General features: G+C 47.0%; 1 protein-coding gene across 1 annotated transcript in view; it reads right to left on the bottom strand.

Annotated features, from left to right (window-relative positions):
- Positions 1-393: 393 nt before the first annotated feature.
- LOC145351206 (cathepsin B-like) overlaps positions 394-19,205 on the bottom strand; it is a 36,065-nt gene continuing 17,253 nt past the window's right edge. Inside the window, 6 exon segments of the mRNA XM_080200906.1 lie at positions 394-865; positions 972-1,100; positions 1,239-1,355; positions 1,564-1,707; positions 3,464-3,549; positions 12,261-12,379. Of these exon segments, the coding sequence (XP_080057032.1) occupies positions 768-865; positions 972-1,100; positions 1,239-1,355; positions 1,564-1,707; positions 3,464-3,549; positions 12,261-12,379 (693 nt within the window). The 3' untranslated portion in view covers positions 394-767.

Raw genomic sequence — 19,205 nt, forward strand, 5'->3', positions numbered from 1 at the left:
ATCTTTGGACTCTAAGGGGTAATTTCATGTGGCCAATCCACCTAACCAGCACACGTTTGGAGTGTGGGAGGAAACCAGAGTACTCAGAGGAAACCCACACAGACATGGGGAGAACGTGCAAACTCCACAGTCAGACAGTGACCCAAGCTAGGAATTGAACCAGGGTACCTGGCACTGTGAGGCAGCAGTGCTAACCACTGTGGCACTCTGTGACATGGTAGCACAGTGGTTAGTATGCTGCCTCACAACATGCACTGAGTCACTGTGCCAATTTGGATTATGGTGCTATCTAAGTCCAGGTACCATATCTGAGCCAATGTACTTTGGGCATTTTTTCTTGGCTACTGGTTTTTGCAATTGTTACTTTTCAAAATAATTTCAATCAAAGCAATATGAAATTTCAAAAGCTTTTATTTGGATAAATGTATTTTGAGTTTAAAATAGTGTGTTAGTGAGCATCAACACATTTCCAAAAGCACAGTAAGTACAGAAATGGTAGAAGAAACACAGTGATAAGCAAAAGAGATTGTCACAGCTGAGATCCAGTTCCTGTGTATTGTAGAGAGCTTGTTAAAATCAGACTGAGATAATTTGAGTTTGGTGGTTCTATGCTTTGAGGTTTTCTGACCCGGAGATGCAAACCCTCTGGTTAGTTAGGCAGCAATGAACTGTCAGCATTCCCGTGCCACAGGCTGGTTAACACCATCAATGTATTGATTACATGTTCAGAGCCTCACGATTGAGGAATGTGTGAGGGGAGCAGCATCTCAGGAGTAGTTTGTCTGGCTGTAGCTGCGGGGGATTCCAGTTACAATCTCTGATTCAATTCCACACTCATTGCTGCCGCGCAAAATCTTGAAGAAACCTGTAAAACAAAGACACCAATGAAACATATTGAGAGTGAACAGGGAGCCTATCAGAGCCTATGCCTCTTGTTGCAGAGTATATCTAAAGTATGAAATGTCACTCACCATTATCCCCCCAGTCTGTGTTCCAGGAGTTAGCAACCAACCAATAGGGGGTTCCATTCTCCTCACCCCAGCCCAAAATTTTGATGGCGTGACCACCCATTGACTCCCCAACCTTATGCTGGTAAACACCTGGAAAGGAAGATGAACAATCCAGTGAATGACAGGACGAGGCCATCGTAGAACCACAGGTCACTCCGCAGACTGATTCTTCCAAAAATATTGGTCACTTTCCTCTTTAGCAAAGACCATTAAAGGTCGGAATCCTACCTGATTTGTAGTGCAGGAAATCAGTGTAGACTAACAGAGCAGCTTCAACTGGTCCGTTCTTGTAAATTTCCATCATAATCTGAGTAACATTCGAACTAACACCGTACGAAATACTGCCTAAAGAAGAGAGTCTGCTCAATTACTCCAAACTTGAAGCAATAGCATCTGGAACACCCAGAATAATACAGACATAGACAGATAGACATGCATATCCCCACAAACACTAATGCAAATACTAGTCAAACATCCCACATTTGGTGCGTTCTAATCCTGATGTATCTGACAGTCCCGTGACTGTTACTGTCTCCTTTCTGGCTTTACTTACCATAATGTTTGTCACTACTGTAGTCTGGGGTGTAACCAACCTCACATGTCTTGGAACATCTGGGAGTCTCAATCTCCCCCCTGCACTCTGGACGAGAGCCATTAACGTGGTGTTCACAAGGAGGAATTGAGTATGGACGACAACCTATAGAAGGGTTGGGAGTCAAAGCAAAACCAGTGATGAAATCTTATGCACATAGAAACACAGAAGAGGCCATTTGGCCCTTCAGGCCTGTTCTTCCATTCATTATGATCATGGCTGATCATCCACTTCAATAGCCTGATCCTGCTTTCTTCCCCATATCCAATATACAATATTTTGGCCTCAGTTGCTTTCTGTGGTAATGAATTCCACAGGTTCACCGCTCTGGGTGAAGAAATTTCCCCTCATCTTTGTTCTAAATGGTTTATTGCATATCCTTAGACTGTGACCCCTGGTTCTGGACTCCTCCCCACCATCACAAACATTCTCACTGCATCCACCCTGTCTGGTACTGTTGGAATTTTATAGATTTCTATGAGATTCCCCTCTGATTCTTCTAAACTCCAGCGAATACAATCCTAACCAAATCATTCTCAGCTCCTTCGTCAGTCCCACCATCCCCGGAATCAGCCTGGTAAAAAACCTTCACTGCATTCTCCCTCGAGAGCAAGAACATCCTTCCTCAGAAAAGGAGACCAAAACTGCACACAATATTCTCGGTGTGGCCTCACCAAGGCCCCTGTAAAACTGCAACAACACATTCCTGCTCCTGTACTCAAAACCTCTCGCAGTGAAGGCCAACATACCATTTGCCTTCTTTACTGCCTGTTGTACCTAGAGTCAGAGAGGTTTACAACATGGAAACAGGCCCTTTGGCCCAACATCTCCATGCTGCCCCTTTTTTAAATCCCTAAACTAATCCCAATTGCTCGCATTTGGCCCATATCCCTCTATACCCATCGTAACAATCTAACTGTCTAAATGCTTTTTAAAAGATAAAATTCTACCCGCCTCTACTACTGCCTCTGGCAGCTTGTTCCAGACACTCACCACCCTCTGAGTGAAAACACTGCCCCTCTGAACACTTTTGTATCTCTCCCGTCTCACCTTAAACCTCTGCCTCTCGTTTTAGACTCCCCGACCTGCATGCTTACCTTCAGTGACTGTTGCACAAGGACACCCAGATCCCTCTGCACTCTCCCCTCTCCCAATTTACACCCATTCAAATAATAATTTGCCTTCTTATTTTTGCTACCAGTGGATAACCTCACATTTATCCACATTATCCTGCATCTGCCATGCAGATACCCACACACTCAGCCTGTCCAAATCACACTGAAACATCTCTGCACCCTCTCCACAGCTCACCCCCCTCACAGCTCACCCCCCTCACAGCTCACCCCCCTCACAGCTCACCCTCCTCACAGCTCACCCCCCTCACAGCTCACCCCCCTCACAGCTCACCCCCCTCACAGCTCACCCTCTCCACAGCTCACCCTCCTCACAGCTCACCCTCCTCACAGCTCACCCTCCTCACAGCTCACCCCCCTCACAGCTCACCCCCCTCACAGCTCACCCCCCTCACAGCTCACCCCCCTCACAGCTCACCCTCCTCACAGCTCACCCTCCCACCCAACTTTGTACTATCTGCAGATGCTTTCACCCCAGGCACTGACCTCCCCTCGGCCCCGACCTCCCCTCCATTCCAGGCATTGACCTCCCCGGGCCCACAACACCCCCTTGACCCCAGACCCTGACATGCCCTCCACCTCAGGATCCAACCTCCCCTCGACCCCAGGCCCCGACATCTAACTACACTAATCCATGACCAAGTACTTTCAGCCCCAGGCCTTGACTCACACAAACATTGAGCACTGCCCCTGAGTAACGATACTTGTGCCTACACTCAGACACTGACCTATATGTGACTGGTAAAGCCCTCCAGATACCAGACCATGATTAGTCCAGAATTCCCAGGCTCCAGATGGATAACCACCGTTGCAACTGGTGAAAAGCAAACCAAAGTTAGACAACAGTAAAACTGCATTTGTATTGTGCATTTAACATGGTAAAACATTCCACAGTTCTTCACACAAATGTTAACAAAAATTCCAAAATGTGCAGGTTAAGTGGATTGGCCGTGTTAAATTGACCCTAGTGTCAGGGGCATTAACAGGGTAAATACAGCGGCGGGGGGGGGGGGGGAGGAGGGGGCGGCCACAGGATTATGGTCAGTAAGATCTGATGGGCCGAATGATGAATATTTTGGGGTCAGAAAGTGAAAGGTGACGGTCACTGTGACATTGAGTGAATCAACAACTGAAGAAATGTCACTTGGAACAAAACCCTGAGAGGCTGAGAATTTACGGGGAAGAGAATTCGAGATTTTCCAGAGTGGATTAAAGAAAATTGGATTGGAAAAAGGGAAAGGAAGGAAAAATCAGGAAAGGCTCAGAGACGGTGATTAACAAGACAGAAGTGATCAAGGTGGCATCACAACCGTGAATCAGGGAACTTGTATGAAGTGAGATTCAGGAGGGAAAATCACTCGAGGGGAAAAATCACTCAGAGGGAAAATCACTCAGAGGGAAAATCACTCGGGGAAAATCACTCGGGGGAAAATCACTCAGGGGAAAATCACTCAGAGGGAAAATCACTCGGGGAAAATCACTCGGGGGAAAATCACTCAGGGGAAAATCACTCAGAGGGAAAATCACTCAGGGGAAAAATCACTCGGGGAAAATCACTCAGGGGAAAATCACTCGAGGGGAAAATCACTCAGAGAAAATCACTCAGAGGGAAAATCACTCGAGGGGAAAAATCACTCGAGGGGAAAAATCACTCAGAGGGAAAATCACTCAGAGGGAAAATCACTCGGGGAAAATCACTCGGGGGAAAATCACTCAGGGGAAAATCACTCAGAGGGAAAATCACTCGGGGAAAATCACTCGGGGGAAAATCACTCAGGGGAAAATCACTCAGAGGGAAAATCACTCAGGGGAAAAATCACTCGGGGAAAATCACTCAGGGGAAAATCACTCGAGGGGAAAATCACTCAGAGAAAATCACTCAGAGGGAAAATCACTCGAGGGGAAAAATCACTCGAGGGGAAAAATCACTCAGAGGGAAAATCACTCGAGGGGAAAAATCACTCGAGGGGAAAAATCACTCGGGGGAAAAATCACTCAGGGGAAAATCACTTGAGGGGAAAAATCACTCAGGGGAAAAATCACTCAGGGGGAAAATCACTCAGGGGGAAAATCACTCGGGGGAAAAAATCACTCAGGGGAAAATCACTCAGGGGGAAAATCACTCGAGGGGAAAAATCACTCAGGGGGAAAATCACTCGAGGGGAAAAATCACTCGAGGGGAAAAATCACTCAGGGGAAAATCACTCAGGGGGAAAATCACTCGGGGGAAAAAATCACTCAGGGGAAAATCACTCAGGGGGAAAATCACTCGAGGGGAAAAATCACTCAGGGGGAAAATCACTCGAGGGGAAAAATCACTCGAGGGGAAAAATCACTCAGGGGAAAATCACTCAGGGGAAAATCCCTTGGGGGAAATTCATTTGAGGGGGAAAACCTGATGAGTTGCAAATGCAGAGGCTGAGGAAAGAAGCTGGACGAAGGTGTTTATTTATTGATGGGATGTGAGAATCACTGACTGGACCAGCATTTGATGCTCACTCGTAATTACCCTCGAAAAGGTGACGGTGGAAATAGAACTCACACATTTCAAGGAGAGGCAGAAAGAGCAGAACCCGGAGAGTGTCTGACAGGAGAAGGTGTCAGAGAGGAGATGGTGCAAAAGGAGCAATGAATGAGTCATTAAATATGCTGGGTATTGCCCGGGGGGGGGGGGGGGGGGAGCGGGGGCGCTGGGGGGTTGGGGGCGGGGGCAGTCACCCCACGATACTTACACCCAACTTGCTGATGTGTTCTGTACATTTTGAAGAGTTCGGGGGGTGCCGAGATCAGGGGAACTTGGGCCAGAAAGGGGTACATTTCTGATTGGTCAGCTTTCTCCCGCAATATTCCTCCATATCCGTCAGTTCCTCCTCCTCACGGCACAGCAGAGCCCGAGTTAACCGGGGGGGGGGGGGTTTAAACTAGCCTGGAGGAGGGTGGGAACCAACACAAAGGTGAATTAGCTGAAGGGGAACCAGAGAGTTGGGCCTGTAAGACTCAGAGAAACAGCAGGCAGGGTGGGATTGCTAATCAGAGAGGGTCTGGTGGACTGAAGGGCATCTGTTTCAATGTGAGAAGTTTGACAGGTAAGGGAGATGAACTTAGAGCTTGGATTAGTGCGAGGAACTACAACATTGTTGCATTAGAGACTTGGTTAAGGGAAGGATAGGATCGGATCGGCAGCTTAACATTCCAAGATACAGATGTTTCAGGCAGGATACAGGGGGATATAAAAGGGGTGGGGGAGTTGCACTACTAGTTGAGAATATTACAGCTGTACTCCGGGAGGACATCTTGCAGGGCTCATACACTGAGGCAATATGGGTAGAGCTCAGGAACAGGAAAGGTGTAGTCACAATGTTGGGGGTTTACTATAGGCCACCCAACTGCCAGCAGGAGATAGAGGAACAGATATGTTGGCAGATTTTAGCAAGGTGTAAAAGTAACAGGGTTGATGTGGTGGGAGATTTTCATTTTGTCATATTGACTGGGTCTCACTTAGTGCTAGGGGTGTAGATGGGGCAAAGTTTGTAAGGAGCATCCACGAGGGCTTCTTGAAACAGTATGTAGACAGTCCAGTTTGGGAAGGGGTCATACTAGACCTGGCATTGAGGAATGAGCCTAGCCAGGTGGTCAATAGTAGAGGAGCAGTTTGGGAACAGTTACCACAATTCAGTAAGCTTTAAGGTACTAATGGATAACGATAAGTGTAGTCCTCAAGGTGCTAAATTGGGGGAAGGCTAATTATAACAATATTAGGGAGGAAGTGAAGAATGTAGATTGGGGGCAGATGTTTGAGGGTAAATCAACACCTGGCATGTGGGGGAGGCTTTCAAGTATAAGTTGATAGGGATTCAGGACTGGCACATTCCTGTTAGGAGGAAGGATAAGTATGGCAAGTTTTGGGAACCTTGGATAACGAGAGATACTGTGAGCCTAGTCAAAGAGAAAAAGGAAGCATTTGTTAAAGCTAGGAGACTGAGAACACATGAAGCAGGTGTGGAATACAAAGAGTAAGAAGGACCAAAAGGGGTCACGAAAAAGCACTGACCAGCAGGATTAAGGACAATCCCAAGGCTTTTCATACAGACGTAAAAAACAAGAGGGTAGCAAGGGAGAGGGTTGGCCCACTCAAGCACTAGGGAGGGAATCTATGCATGGAACCAGAGGAAGTGGACAAGATATTAACTGAGTACTTTGCGTCAATATTCACCAAAGAGAAGGACTTGGTGAATGATGAGTCTGGGAAAGAACGTGTAGATAATTTGGGTCATGTTGAGATCAAAAAGGAGGTGGTATTGGGGTTCTTAAAAAACATTTAAGGGAGACAAGTCCCAGGGCCTGATGGGGTATACCCCAGAATACCGAGAGAGGCAAGGGAGGAAATTGCGGGGGCCTTGAGAGAAATCTTTGTATCCTCACTGGCTACAGGGGAGGTGACGATAGTAGTCATGAACCTGGTGTTGTCAGATTCATACAGGGGAGGTCCCAGAGGATTGGAGAATAGCCAATGTTGTTCTTTTGTTTATGAAGAGTAGCAAGAATAATCCAGCTAATTACAGGCCAGCAGTGAGCCTTACATAGTGGTGGATATTAAGAAAGAGGATGTGTTGGAACTTTTGAATTCTGTCAAGATAGATAAGTCACCAGGACTGGATGGGATGTACCCCAGGTTACTGTGGGAGGTGAGGGAAGTGACTGCAGAGCCCCTGGTGGTGATCTTTGTGTCATCGATGGAGACGGGAGAGGTTCCAGAGGATTGCAGGATTGCAGATGTGGTTCCTATTTTCAAGAAAGGGAACAGGGATAGCCCGGGAAATTACCGACCGGTGAGTCTGACCTCAGTGGTTGGTAAGTTGATGGACAGGATTCTGAGGGACAAGACTTATGGGCATTTAGAGAAGTTTAGAATGATCAGAAATAGTCAGCATGGTTTTGTCAAGGGCAGGTTGTGCCTTACGAGCCTAGTTGAGTTCTTTGAAAATGTGACTGAACACATTGACGAAGGAAGAGCGGTGGATGTGGTTTACATGGACTTCAGCAAGGCGTTTGATAAGGTCCCCCATGCAAGACTTCTTGAGAAGGTGAGAGGGCATGGGATCCAAGGGCCTTTGGCCTTGTGGATCCAGAACTGGCTTGCCTGCAGAAGGCAGAGTGTGGTTGTGGATGGGTCTTTTTCTGAATGGAGGTCAGTCACTAGTGGAGTGTCCCAGGGATCTGTTCTAGGACCCTTGCTGTTTGTCATTTTCATAAATGACCTGGATGAGGAAGTGGAGGGATGGGTTAGTAAGTTCGCCGACAATATGAAGGTTGGTGGTGTTGTGGATGGTCTGGAAGGATGTCAAAAGTTGCAGCAGGACATAAATAGGATGCAGGACTGGGCGGAGAAGTGGCAGATGGACTTCAACGCGGATAAATGTGTAGTGGTCCATTTTGGCAGGACCAATGGGATGCAGGAATACAATATCAAGGATAGGAGTCTTAGCTGTGTTGAAGAGCAGAAGGATCTTGGGGTCCGGGTCCACAGGACTCTTAAATCAGCCTCACAGGTGGAGGATGTGGTCAAGAAGGCGTATGGTGTACTGGCCTTCATTAATCGAGGGATTGAGTTTAGGAGTCGGGAGGTAATGCTGCAACTTTATAAGACCCTTGTCAGGCCTCATTTGGAGTACTGTGCGCAGTTCTGGTCGCCTCACTACAAGAAGGATGTGGAAGCTATTGAAAGGGTGCAGAGGAGATTTACAAGGATGTTGCCTGGATTGGGAGGCATGCCTTATGAAGATAGGTTGAGGGAGCTGGGTCTCTTTTCCCTGGAGAGACGAAGGTTGAGAGGTGACCTGATAGAAGTTTATAAAATGTTGAGAGGAATAGATAGGGTGGATTCTCGGAGGCTATTTCCCAGGGCTGAAATGGTTACTACGAGAGGACACAGGTTTAAGGTGCTGGGAGGCAAGTACAGAAGTGATGTTAGGGGAAAGTTTTTCACTCAGAGGGTGGTGAGTGAATGGAATCGGCTGCCGTCAGTGGTGGTAGAGGCGAACTCGCTGGGGTCTTTAAGAGACTTCTGGATGAGTATATGGGATTTAATGGGATTGAGAGTGATAGATAGGCCTGGTAGGTATGGATATGATCAACGCAACTTGTAGGCCGAAGGGCCTGTTTGTGCCGTAGTGTTCTATGTTCAATGATTCTTCGAGACAGGGTTTATTCCCACTTGGAAATAAGTGGGTGTATTAGTGAGAGGCAACATGGTTTTGTGAAAGGGAGGTCGTGTCTCACTAACTTGATCAAGTTTTTCGAGAGAGTGAAGAAGATGATTGATGAGGGTGGGGCAGTGGATGTTGTCTACATGGATTTCAGTAAGGCCTTTGACAAGGTCCCTCTTGGCAGACTGGTGCAGAAGGTGCAGTCGATTGGGATCAGAGGCGAGCTGGCAAGGTGGATACAAAACTGGCTCGGTCAAAGAAGACAGAGGGTAGCAGTGGAAGGGGGTGTTTCTGAATGGAGGGCTGTGACAAGTGATGTTCCTCAGGGATCAGTGCTGGGACCTTTGCTGTTTGTAATATATATAAATGATTTGGGGAAAATGTAACTGGATTGATTAGTAAGTTTGCGGATAACACAAAGATTGGTGGATTTGTGGATAGCGATGAGGACCATCAGAGGATACAGCGGGATATAGATCAGTTGGGGACTTGGGCGGAGAGATGGCAGATGGAGTTTAATCCAGACAAATGTGAGGTAATGCATTTTGGAAGGTCTAATACAGATAGGAAATATACAGTAAATGGCAGAAACCTCAAGAGTATTGATAGGCAGAGGGATCTGGGTGTAGAGGTACACAGGTCACTGAAAGTGGCAATGCAGATAGGTAAGTTAGCCATGAAGGCATATGGCATGCTTACCTAAATCAGCCGGGACATTGAGTTTAAAAACTCGAACGACGGAGATTGAGGGACAACCTCATAAAAATCTACAAGATTATGAGGGACTCGGATGAGTAAATAGTCAGGGTGGAAGAGTAATTATTAGGGGGGCACAGGTTTAAGGTGCAAAGGGCAAGGTTTAAAGGAGATGTACAAGACAAGATTTCTTTTACACAGAGGGTGGCAGGTGCCTGGGACTCGCTGCAGGGGGAGGGAGCAGAAGCGGATAGAATAGTGATGTTAAAGGACAATCTGGACAAATCCATGAATAGGATGGGAATGGAGGGATATGGTCCCTGGAAGGGGAGGGGGTTTTAGTTCAGTCGGGGGCAGCACGGTCGGTGCAGGTTTGGAGGGCCGAATGGCCTGTTCCTGTGCTGGAATTTTCTTTGTCCTTTGACTTCCGGGAAGTTATTGTGGTATTTAAAAATGGTGACCCAGGCCCACTAGTTTGATGTTGTGGGACCCACCCTTCTGAGCAAGATGGTGAGAATTCTGCCATTGGGAGAAGCAGCTTGGAGAACACTGCCACACTCTGCAGAAAAAGGGAAAATTCTGCCTTACGTTTCTATGTGACTGAGTTCTGATTCTGCAGGCTACTTATCCACCTGAGGCTTCTACACTGACTGAAGGTGGACCTTGCCATTTTTGTGTCGAGGACACACTGGAATTAATTTAAACTCAGTGCATCTTCCAATGACCTCCCTGTAAGGCTTGTCACGATGGGTTACACCTCCACCCATATTTGAGGATCACATGTTCCTGACAGCTCGGAGTGTTGTGTTATGGTTGCCAAGAGTGGGCACCACTTTTCCACATGCATTACACAGAACTATGGAGTCAGCAAACACTTGGTGATACTGGAAATACCTGCTGGAAGACAATGATTATCTGAGATCAGAGATTGTGCCCAGGCCCCAGAAGCTGGGCCTTTAAATAGGAGGATAATATATTTAACCCCGTGCTGTACCTGTCCTGGGAGTGTTTGATGGGGGGACAGTGTAGAGGGAGCTTTACTCTGTATCTAACCCCGTGCTGTACCTGTCCTGGGAGTGTTTGATGGGGGGACAGTGTAGAGGGAGCTTTACTCTGTATCTAACCCCATGCTGTACCTGTCCTGGGAGTGTTTGATGGGGGGACAGTGTAGAGGGAGCTTTACTCTGTATCTAACCCCGTGCTGTACCTGTCCTGGGAGTGTTTGATGGGGGGACAGTGTAGAGGGAGCTTTACTCTGTATCTAACCCCGTGCTGTACCTGTCCTGGGAGTGTTTGATGGGGGGACAGTGTAGAGGGAGCTTTACTCTGTATCTAACCCTGTGCTGTACCTGTCCTGGGAGTGTTTGATGGGGGGACAGTGTAGAGGGAGCTTTACTCTGTGTCTAACCCTGTGCTGTACCTGTCCTGGGAGTGTTTGATGGGGGACAGTGTAGAGGGAGCTTTACTCTGTATCTAACCCCGTGCTGTACCTGTCCTGGGAGTGTTTGATGGGGGACAGTGTAGAGGGAGCTTTACTCTGTATCTAACCCCGTGCTGTCCCTGTCCTGGGAGTGTTTGATGGGAGGACACTGTAGAGGGAGCTTTACTCTGTATCTAACCCTGTGCTGTACCTGTCCTGGGAGTGTTTGATGGGGGGACAGTGTAGAGGGAGCTTTACTCTGTATCTAACCCCGTGCTGTCCCTGTCCTGGGAGTGTTTGATGGGGGGACAGTGTAGAGGGAGCTTTACTCTGTATCTAACCCTGTGCTGTACCTGTCCTGGGAGTGTTTGATGGGGACAGTGTAGAGGGAGCTTTACTCTGTATCTAACCCTGTGCTGTACCTGTCCTGGGAGTGTTTGATGGGGGGACAGTGTAGAGGAAGCTGGATTGTTAACACATACTGTACCTTATGTATGAATATATTGTTGCCAATCTAGACATTCCCAGTCACCAGGCAAATAATACAATTTTATATCAGCACTATCCAGGCTTAGGAAGTTTTTATTCTGCTGCAACTTTATAAGACCCTCGTCAGGCCTCATTTGGAGTACTGTGCGCAGTTCTGGTCGCCTCACTATAGGAAAGACGTAGAAGCTATTGAAAGGGTACAGAGGAGATTTACAAGGATGTTGCCTGGACTGGGAGGCATGCCTTATGAAGTTAGGTTGAGGGAGCTGGGTCTCTTTTCCCTGGAGAGACGAAGGTTGAGAGGCGACCTGATAGAAGTTTATAAAATGTTGAGAGGAATAGATAGGGTGGATTCTCAGAGGCTATTTTCCCGGGTTGAAATGGTCGCTACGAGAGGACACAGATTTAAGGTGCGGGGAGGCAAGTACAGAAGTGATGTTAGGGGTAAGTTTTTCACTCAGAGGGTGGTGAGTGAATGGAATCGGCTGCCGTCAGTGGTGGTGGAGGCGAACTCGCTGGGGTCTTTTAAAAGACTTCTGGATGAGTATATGGGGTTTAATGGGATTGGGGGTTATAGATAGGTCTATAGATTGGTAGGTGTTGATGTGATCGGCGCAACTCGTGGGCTGAAGGGCCTGTTTGTGCTGTAGTGTTCTATGTTCTATGTTCCATTCCTGAAATATGTCATTCCTCTCATTGTACCGATACACTTACCCATTGCCACATTCTAGTTTGCAGCAGGTCAGGAGGTCCTCAGCTGAGATCTCCACATTGACCTGTCCTTTTGAATGGATACAGACTCGGTCTGACATTGCTTCCACTGCTCCAAAGGCCTGAGGAAGAAACCAGCATCTGGTAAGAAACTCAACCCGAGACAAAGATCAGTATTCCTGATATTCACTGAGATACAGATGATCTGAATTGTAACTCCAATCACTGGCCTTGCCTGCTATCTCTTTATAACAGTGAACAAAAATTAAATATTGACAAGGATTGCCAAGACATTGGTTCATGTTATTTGGAGGCATCCCAGGTCTCATCAAGAGACTTCAAACTGTGATAGAAACAAAATTTGTTGATTAAAGTGAAATGTGGAGCAGCTGCAGTCCTTCCAAGCTGACTACATGGTTTCCAGGTGTAATCTACCCAAGAGAGGATTCCACCCTCTGGGGTGATCACTCGCTCTCGCTTCCCATTGGTCCCTAAAGCCAGGTGACTCTCTTTTGTTGTGTTGCCCTAAGGATACAGACACTTCAATCACTACATTCCTCCAGGTTTTTTAATACAATCTTCAAATTCGATTTACTCAAACGCTCGTTCTAAATAAATATTATGCACACAAGTTAGACATCTGCAAATCGATGTAGTGATTATTCAATGTTGAGATCGTGAGGCTTGCGTTTACCGTAACATTGCTTCCTGAAAGCACAAGAATGTACAGTTCTGAAAATGTTCTTGTGTGGGATTCATCCTTTCAGGCTTGCTGCTTTCTGAGTTCTGTCCTTGACTCTACACTGACCAAGGAGCACAAACTTTAATATATGGTTCAGGTGATGGCTATTGTCACCTGTGTGCTACATATCTCCATAAGCCTCTGTTATGTTCACATGTTGGATCTGCATGTGTCTGACAGTCTGCCTGTATGTTTCAGGTGATGGCTATTGCCACGTTGGCTGCCTGTTATAACAACCCACAGGTTTTCCGTGGTGTGGTGAAGATCCGGAAAGGTCAGGCTGTGACTCTGATGTTGGAAGCAACCAACATGGAGGCTGTGAAAGGGATGATTCGGCAGTATACTCAAGTGGTGAGAATCTGACTAAATGCTCTGGTTTCAACAGAGGGGTGTGATGTACTCTCACTGAAAATGCCCTTAGTTCCACACCGCAGAAGGAATCTTGCTGAATGTAACTGGTTGCAATTTAGGAAGCCATTCAACTTGACAAAACCATGCTGGCTCTCTCTAAGGGCTGGTTCATTCTCCAGCCCTTCCCCTGCAACCTTGTATGTTATTCTTTCTTCAGGTACTTTGCCATTTCCACGTCAGGAAATGAACCTGCCTCCACCAAGCCCCCAGGGGAGTCCATTCCAGATCCAAACGATTCACTGCCAGGCACCTTAAATTAGTATCTGCTGACTCTCAAGCCTTCCAGCACAGAATTGATTTGATTTATTATTGTCAAAAGTATTGTTTCCTGCATGCTCAACAGACAAAGCATACCATTCATAAAGTACATGGGGGGGGTGGGGAGAAGGAAAGGGGAGGATGCAGAATGTCATGTTACAGTCTCACCTAGGGTGTAGAGAAAGATCAACTTTAATATAAGGTAGGTCCATTCAAAGGTCTGATGGCAGCAGGGGAAGAAGTTGTTCTTGAGTCGATTGGTATGTGACCTGAGACCTCTATATCCTTCCTTAGCAGAAGAAGGTGGAAGACAGTATGTCTGGGTTACGTTGAGTCCTTGATTATGCTGGCTGCTTTTCTGATGCAACAGGAAGTGTAGAGGGAATCAGTGGATGGGAGGCTGGATTACAGTGGATTACAAAGCTGGACTGGGCTTCATTCACAGCTATTTACGTAGAAACATAGAAGATAGGAGTAAAGAGAAGGCCGTTTGGCCCTTCGAGCCTGCTCCGCCAATCATCACGATCACGGCTGATTGTCCAACTCAATAGCCTAATCCTGCTTTTTCCCCATAACCTTTGATCCCGTTTTCCCAAGTTCTTTATGGTCTTGGTCAGAGCAGGAGTCATACCAAGCTGTGATATGTCTGGAAGAATGCTTTCTATGGCGCATCTGTAAAAATTGGTGAGTTATAGTGGACGTGCCGAATTTCCTTAGCTTCCTGAGAAAGTAGAAGTGTTAGTGGGCTTTCTTAACTATTGTGTTAGCATGGAGGGACCAGGGCCGGTTGTTGGTGATCTGGACACCGAGCAACTTGAAGCTCTCGACCCTTTCTACTTCTTCTATGTAGACAGTGGCATGTCCTCCATAAGTTATCTCCAATTGCAACGGCATCTTGATCAATTGGGCCAGTGGGCTGAGGAATGGCAGATGGAGTTTAATTTAGACAAATGCGAGGTGATTCACTTTGGTAGATTGAACCAGGGCAGGACTTACTCAGTTAATGGTAGGGCGTTGGGCAGAGTTACAGAACAGAGAGACCTGAGGGTACATGTTCATAGCTCATTGAAAGTGGAGTCACAGGTGGACAGAGTGGTGAAGAAGGCATTCGGCATGCTTGGTTTCATTGGTACCTCACTACCCTCAACACTGGCTTCTGGACTACAGCTCATTTTCCCATCCCCCTGACAAATTAATTTAAACCCCCCCCAAAGAGCCGCAGCAAATTTCCCTCCTAAGATATCGGTGCCTCTCTGGTTCAGGTGCAAACTGTCTTGTTTGTACAGGTCCCACCTTCCCCAGAATGTGCTCCAATTATCCAGGTAACTGAAACCCTCTCTCCTACATTGAATACAGGAGTTGGGACGTCTTGTTGAAGTTGTATAAGACATTGGTAAGGCCACACTTGGAATACTGTGTACAGTTCTGGTCACCCTATTATAGAAAGGATATTATTAAACTAGAAGGAGTGCAGAAAAGATTAACTAGGATGTTACGGGACTTGATGGATTGAGTTATAAGGAGAGGCTGATAGACTGGGGCATGTTTCTCTGGAGTCTAGGAGGCTGAGGGGTGATCTTATAGAGATCTAAAAAGTAATGAGGGGCACAGATCAGCGAGATAGACAATATCTTTTCCCAAAGGTAGGGGAGTCTAAAACTAGAGGGCAGAGGTTTATGGTGAGAGAGGAGAGATACAAAAGTGTCCAGAGGGGCAGTGTTTTCACACAGAAGGTGGTGAGTGTTTGGAACAAGCTGCCAGAGGTAGTAGTAGAGGCGGGTATAATTTTATCTTTTAAAAATCATTTAGATAGTTCCATGGGTACAATGGGTATAGAGGGATAGGGACCAAATGCGGGCAATTGGGATTAGCTTTGGGTTTTTAAAAAAAATGGTGGCATGGACAAGTTGGGCCGAAGGGCCTGTTTCTATGCTGTAAACCTCTCTGACTGTTGACTCTATGGTATGCTGCCTCCCAGGTGCCAGGGTCCGTGACGTCTCGGACCGTGTTTTCAGGATCCTTAAGGGGGAGGGGGAACAGTCACAGGTCATGGTGCACATCGGCACCAACGATGGAGGTAAGAGAAGCGACGGGGATTTAAAACAGGAATTTAGGGAGCTAGGGTGGAAGCTGAGAGCCAGGACAAAGCATGTTGTCATCTCTGGTTTGTTGCTGGTGCCATGTGCTAGTGAGTTGAGGAACAGAGAGAGAGAGTGCAGATTAATATGTGGCTGCAGGGATGGTGTAGGAGAGAGGGTTTCAGTTACCTGGATAATTGGAGAACATTCTGGGGAAGGTGGGACCTGTACAAACAGGACGGTTTGCACCTGAACCAGAGGGGTGCTAATATCCGGGGAGGGAAATTTGCTGTGGCTCTTCAGGGGGGGTTTAAACTAATTTGTCAGGGGGATGGGAAAATGAGCTGTAGTCCAGAAGCCAGTGTTGAGGGTAGTGAGGTATTGAGGAAGGTACCAAGGTCTCAGGAGTGTACAGGCAGACAGGATGGTGGGTTGAAGTGTATCTACTTCAATGCAAAGGGTATCAGGAATAAGGAAGGTGAACTTGGAGCTTGGATTGGTACTTGGGACTATGATGTTGTGGCCATTACAGAGACATGGTTAGAACAGGGACAGGAATGGTTGTTGGCAGTTCCGGGGTATAGATGTTTCAGTAAGAGTAGGGAAGGTGGTAAAAGAGGTGGAGGACTCCCATTGTTAATCAAAGAGAGTTTAACAGCTGCTGAAAGGCATTTCGAGGGGGATCTGCCTACTGAGGTAATATGGGCTGAAGTTAGAAATAGGAAAGGATCGGTCACATTGTTAGGAGTTTCCTATAGGCCCCAGATAGTAATAGAGATGTGGAGGAGGAAATGGCAAAGCAGATTATGGATAGGTGTGGAGGTCACAGGGTAGTTATCATGGGTGACTTTAACTTTCCAAATATTGATTGGAACCTTTATAGGTTGAATAATTCGGATGGGACACTTTTTGTACAGTGTGTGCTGGAGAGTTTCCTGACACAATATGTGGATAAGCCGACAAGAGGTGGGGCTACATTGGACTTGGTACTGGGTAATGAACCGGGCCAAGTGTTAGATTTGTTTGTGGGGGAGCACTTTGGAGATAGTGACCACAATTCAGTGTCTTTCATTATTGCAATGGAGAGGGATAGGATCACACGGCAGCGTAGAAGAATGAGGGGAGATTCGATCGAGGTGTATCAGATTTTGATGGGTATCGATAGAGTGAATGCAAGCAGGCTTTTTCCACTGAGGTTAATTAAGGTGGGGCAGGCTCATAAGAAATAGGCTCCTATTTCTTATGTTCTAACCCCGATAAGTGTGAGGTGATTCATTTTGGTAGGACAAACTTGAATGCAGATTACAGGGTCAACGGCAGGGTTGTGAGGAATGTGGAGGAGCAGAGAGATCTTGGGGTTCATATCCACAGATCTCTGAAGGTTGACACTCAAGTGGATAAAGGCATGACAAAGGCTTATAGTGCGTTAATGTTTATTAACAGGAGGTTTGAGTTTAAGAGCCGTGGGGTTATGGTCAACTGTACCAGACGCTACTGAGGCCACATTTGGAATATTGTGTTGAGTTTTCTGGTCACCTCACTATAAGAAGGATGTGGAAGCATTGGAGAGAGTGCAGAGGAGATTTACCCAGATGCTACCTGGTTTGGAGGGTAGATCTTATGAGGAAAGGTTGAGGGAGCTGGGGCTTTTCTCTTCGGAGCGGAGGAGGATGCGAGGCGAATTAATAGAGGTTTATAAGATGATGATGAGGGGGATAGAGTGGATGTTCAGAGACTATTTCCTTGGGCGGATGTAGCTGTTACTAGGGGGCATAACTATAAGGTTCATGGTGGGAGATAATAGAGGGATGTCCGAGGTAGATTCTTTATCAGAGTGGTTGGGGTGTGGAATGCACTGCCTGCTGTGATAGTGGAGTCAGACACTTTAGGAACTTTCAAATGGTTATTGGATGGGCACATGGAGCACTCCAGAATGATAGGGAGTGGGATAGCCTGATCTTGGGTTTGGACAAAGCTCGGCACAACATTGAAGACCAAAGGGACTGTACTGTGCTGTAATGTTCTATGTTCTAAATGAAAATCTCCCACCACATCAACCCTGTTACTTTTACACCTTGCTAAAATCTGCCAACATATCTGTTCCTCTATCTCCTGCTGGCAGTTGGGTGGCCTATAGTAAACCCCCAACATTGTGACTACACCTTTCCTGTTCCTGAGCTCTACCCATATTGCCTCAGTGTATGAGCCCTGCAAGATGTCCTCCCGGAGTACAGCTGTAATATTCTCAACTAGTAGTGCAACTCCCCCACCCCTTTTATATCCCCCTGTATCCTGCCTGAAACATCTGTATCTTGGAATGTTAAGTTGCCGATCCGATCCTATCCTTCCCTTAACCAAGTCTCTAATGCAACAATGTTGTAGTTCCTCGCACTAATCCAAGCTCTAAGTTCATCTCCCTTACCTGTCAAACTTCTCACATTGAAACAGATGCCCTTCAGTCCACCAGACCCTCTCTGATTAGCAATCCCACCCTGCCTGCTGTTTCTCTGAGTCTTACAGGCCCTACTCTCTGGTTCCCCTTCAGCTAATTCACCTTTGCATTGGTTCCCATCCTCCTCCAAACTAGTTTAAATCCTCCCGTGTGACACCAGCAAACCTCCCAGCCAGAATGTTTGTGCCCTTCTGGTTTCGATGCAACCCGTCCTTCTTGTACAGGCCCCATCTGCCCCAGAAGAGACCCCAATGGTCCAGATATCTGAAACCCTCCCTCCAACACCAGCTGTTGCCGTAGTGGAGCTGTTGGTGAGACAGATCGAGCCTGCTGCTCCTAAACCTGGCAGGATGAGTGAAATCCCAACAGAAAAACCAAGAAAAAAATGGCTAATCTGCGAGGACAGGAAGAACGTTTGAGCAGGTGATCTGGTCACACGAGAAACTCTGGGGAGATCTCACATGGGTCCCTGGAATCATCATGGAGAAAACAGGACCAGTATCTTGCAAGGTCAACTTTCAGGGTAAAACCTTGAAGCACATAGACCATCACAGGACCAGGGTGTCCTTGCCTGAGCTACCCCATCAACGGCTATGGAAATAACTACTGCCAATGCCAGGCCTCAGCTTGTAGTTGACTGTACGTTAGCCCCTCCAAACAGCAAAAGTATGGACTTGGAGATGGAATGTGAAGAAGTGGGCCTCTGGACTGAAGTGGAACTGAGGAGAATCCTGCTTCAGTAACCCTGTGATGATCTCTCCAAAAGAGAAGGTCCCTTGTTCGGTTTACACGCCTGACCCAGTCCTGCCTTCAATAGACGTCTGCAAAAGTGACAGAACAGACCCCCTCACAGTGGGGGGTGCTTGGAGAGACATAGACCTAAGGGGTTAGGGATGTTATGACAACCATGAAGGCCACAGGGATAATAAATTGATCTCCTTGTGCCCTTTGTAGGGTTTGAGCCGCCTTATTGAGTGAGCGGAATGTTACCCGATGGGAAGAGGCCA

This window comes from Carcharhinus amblyrhynchos, chromosome 12, assembly GCF_965287045.1.
Source record: "Carcharhinus amblyrhynchos chromosome 12, sCarAmb.v2.hapA, whole genome shotgun sequence".
NCBI lineage: Eukaryota > Metazoa > Chordata > Chondrichthyes > Carcharhiniformes > Carcharhinidae > Carcharhinus > Carcharhinus amblyrhynchos.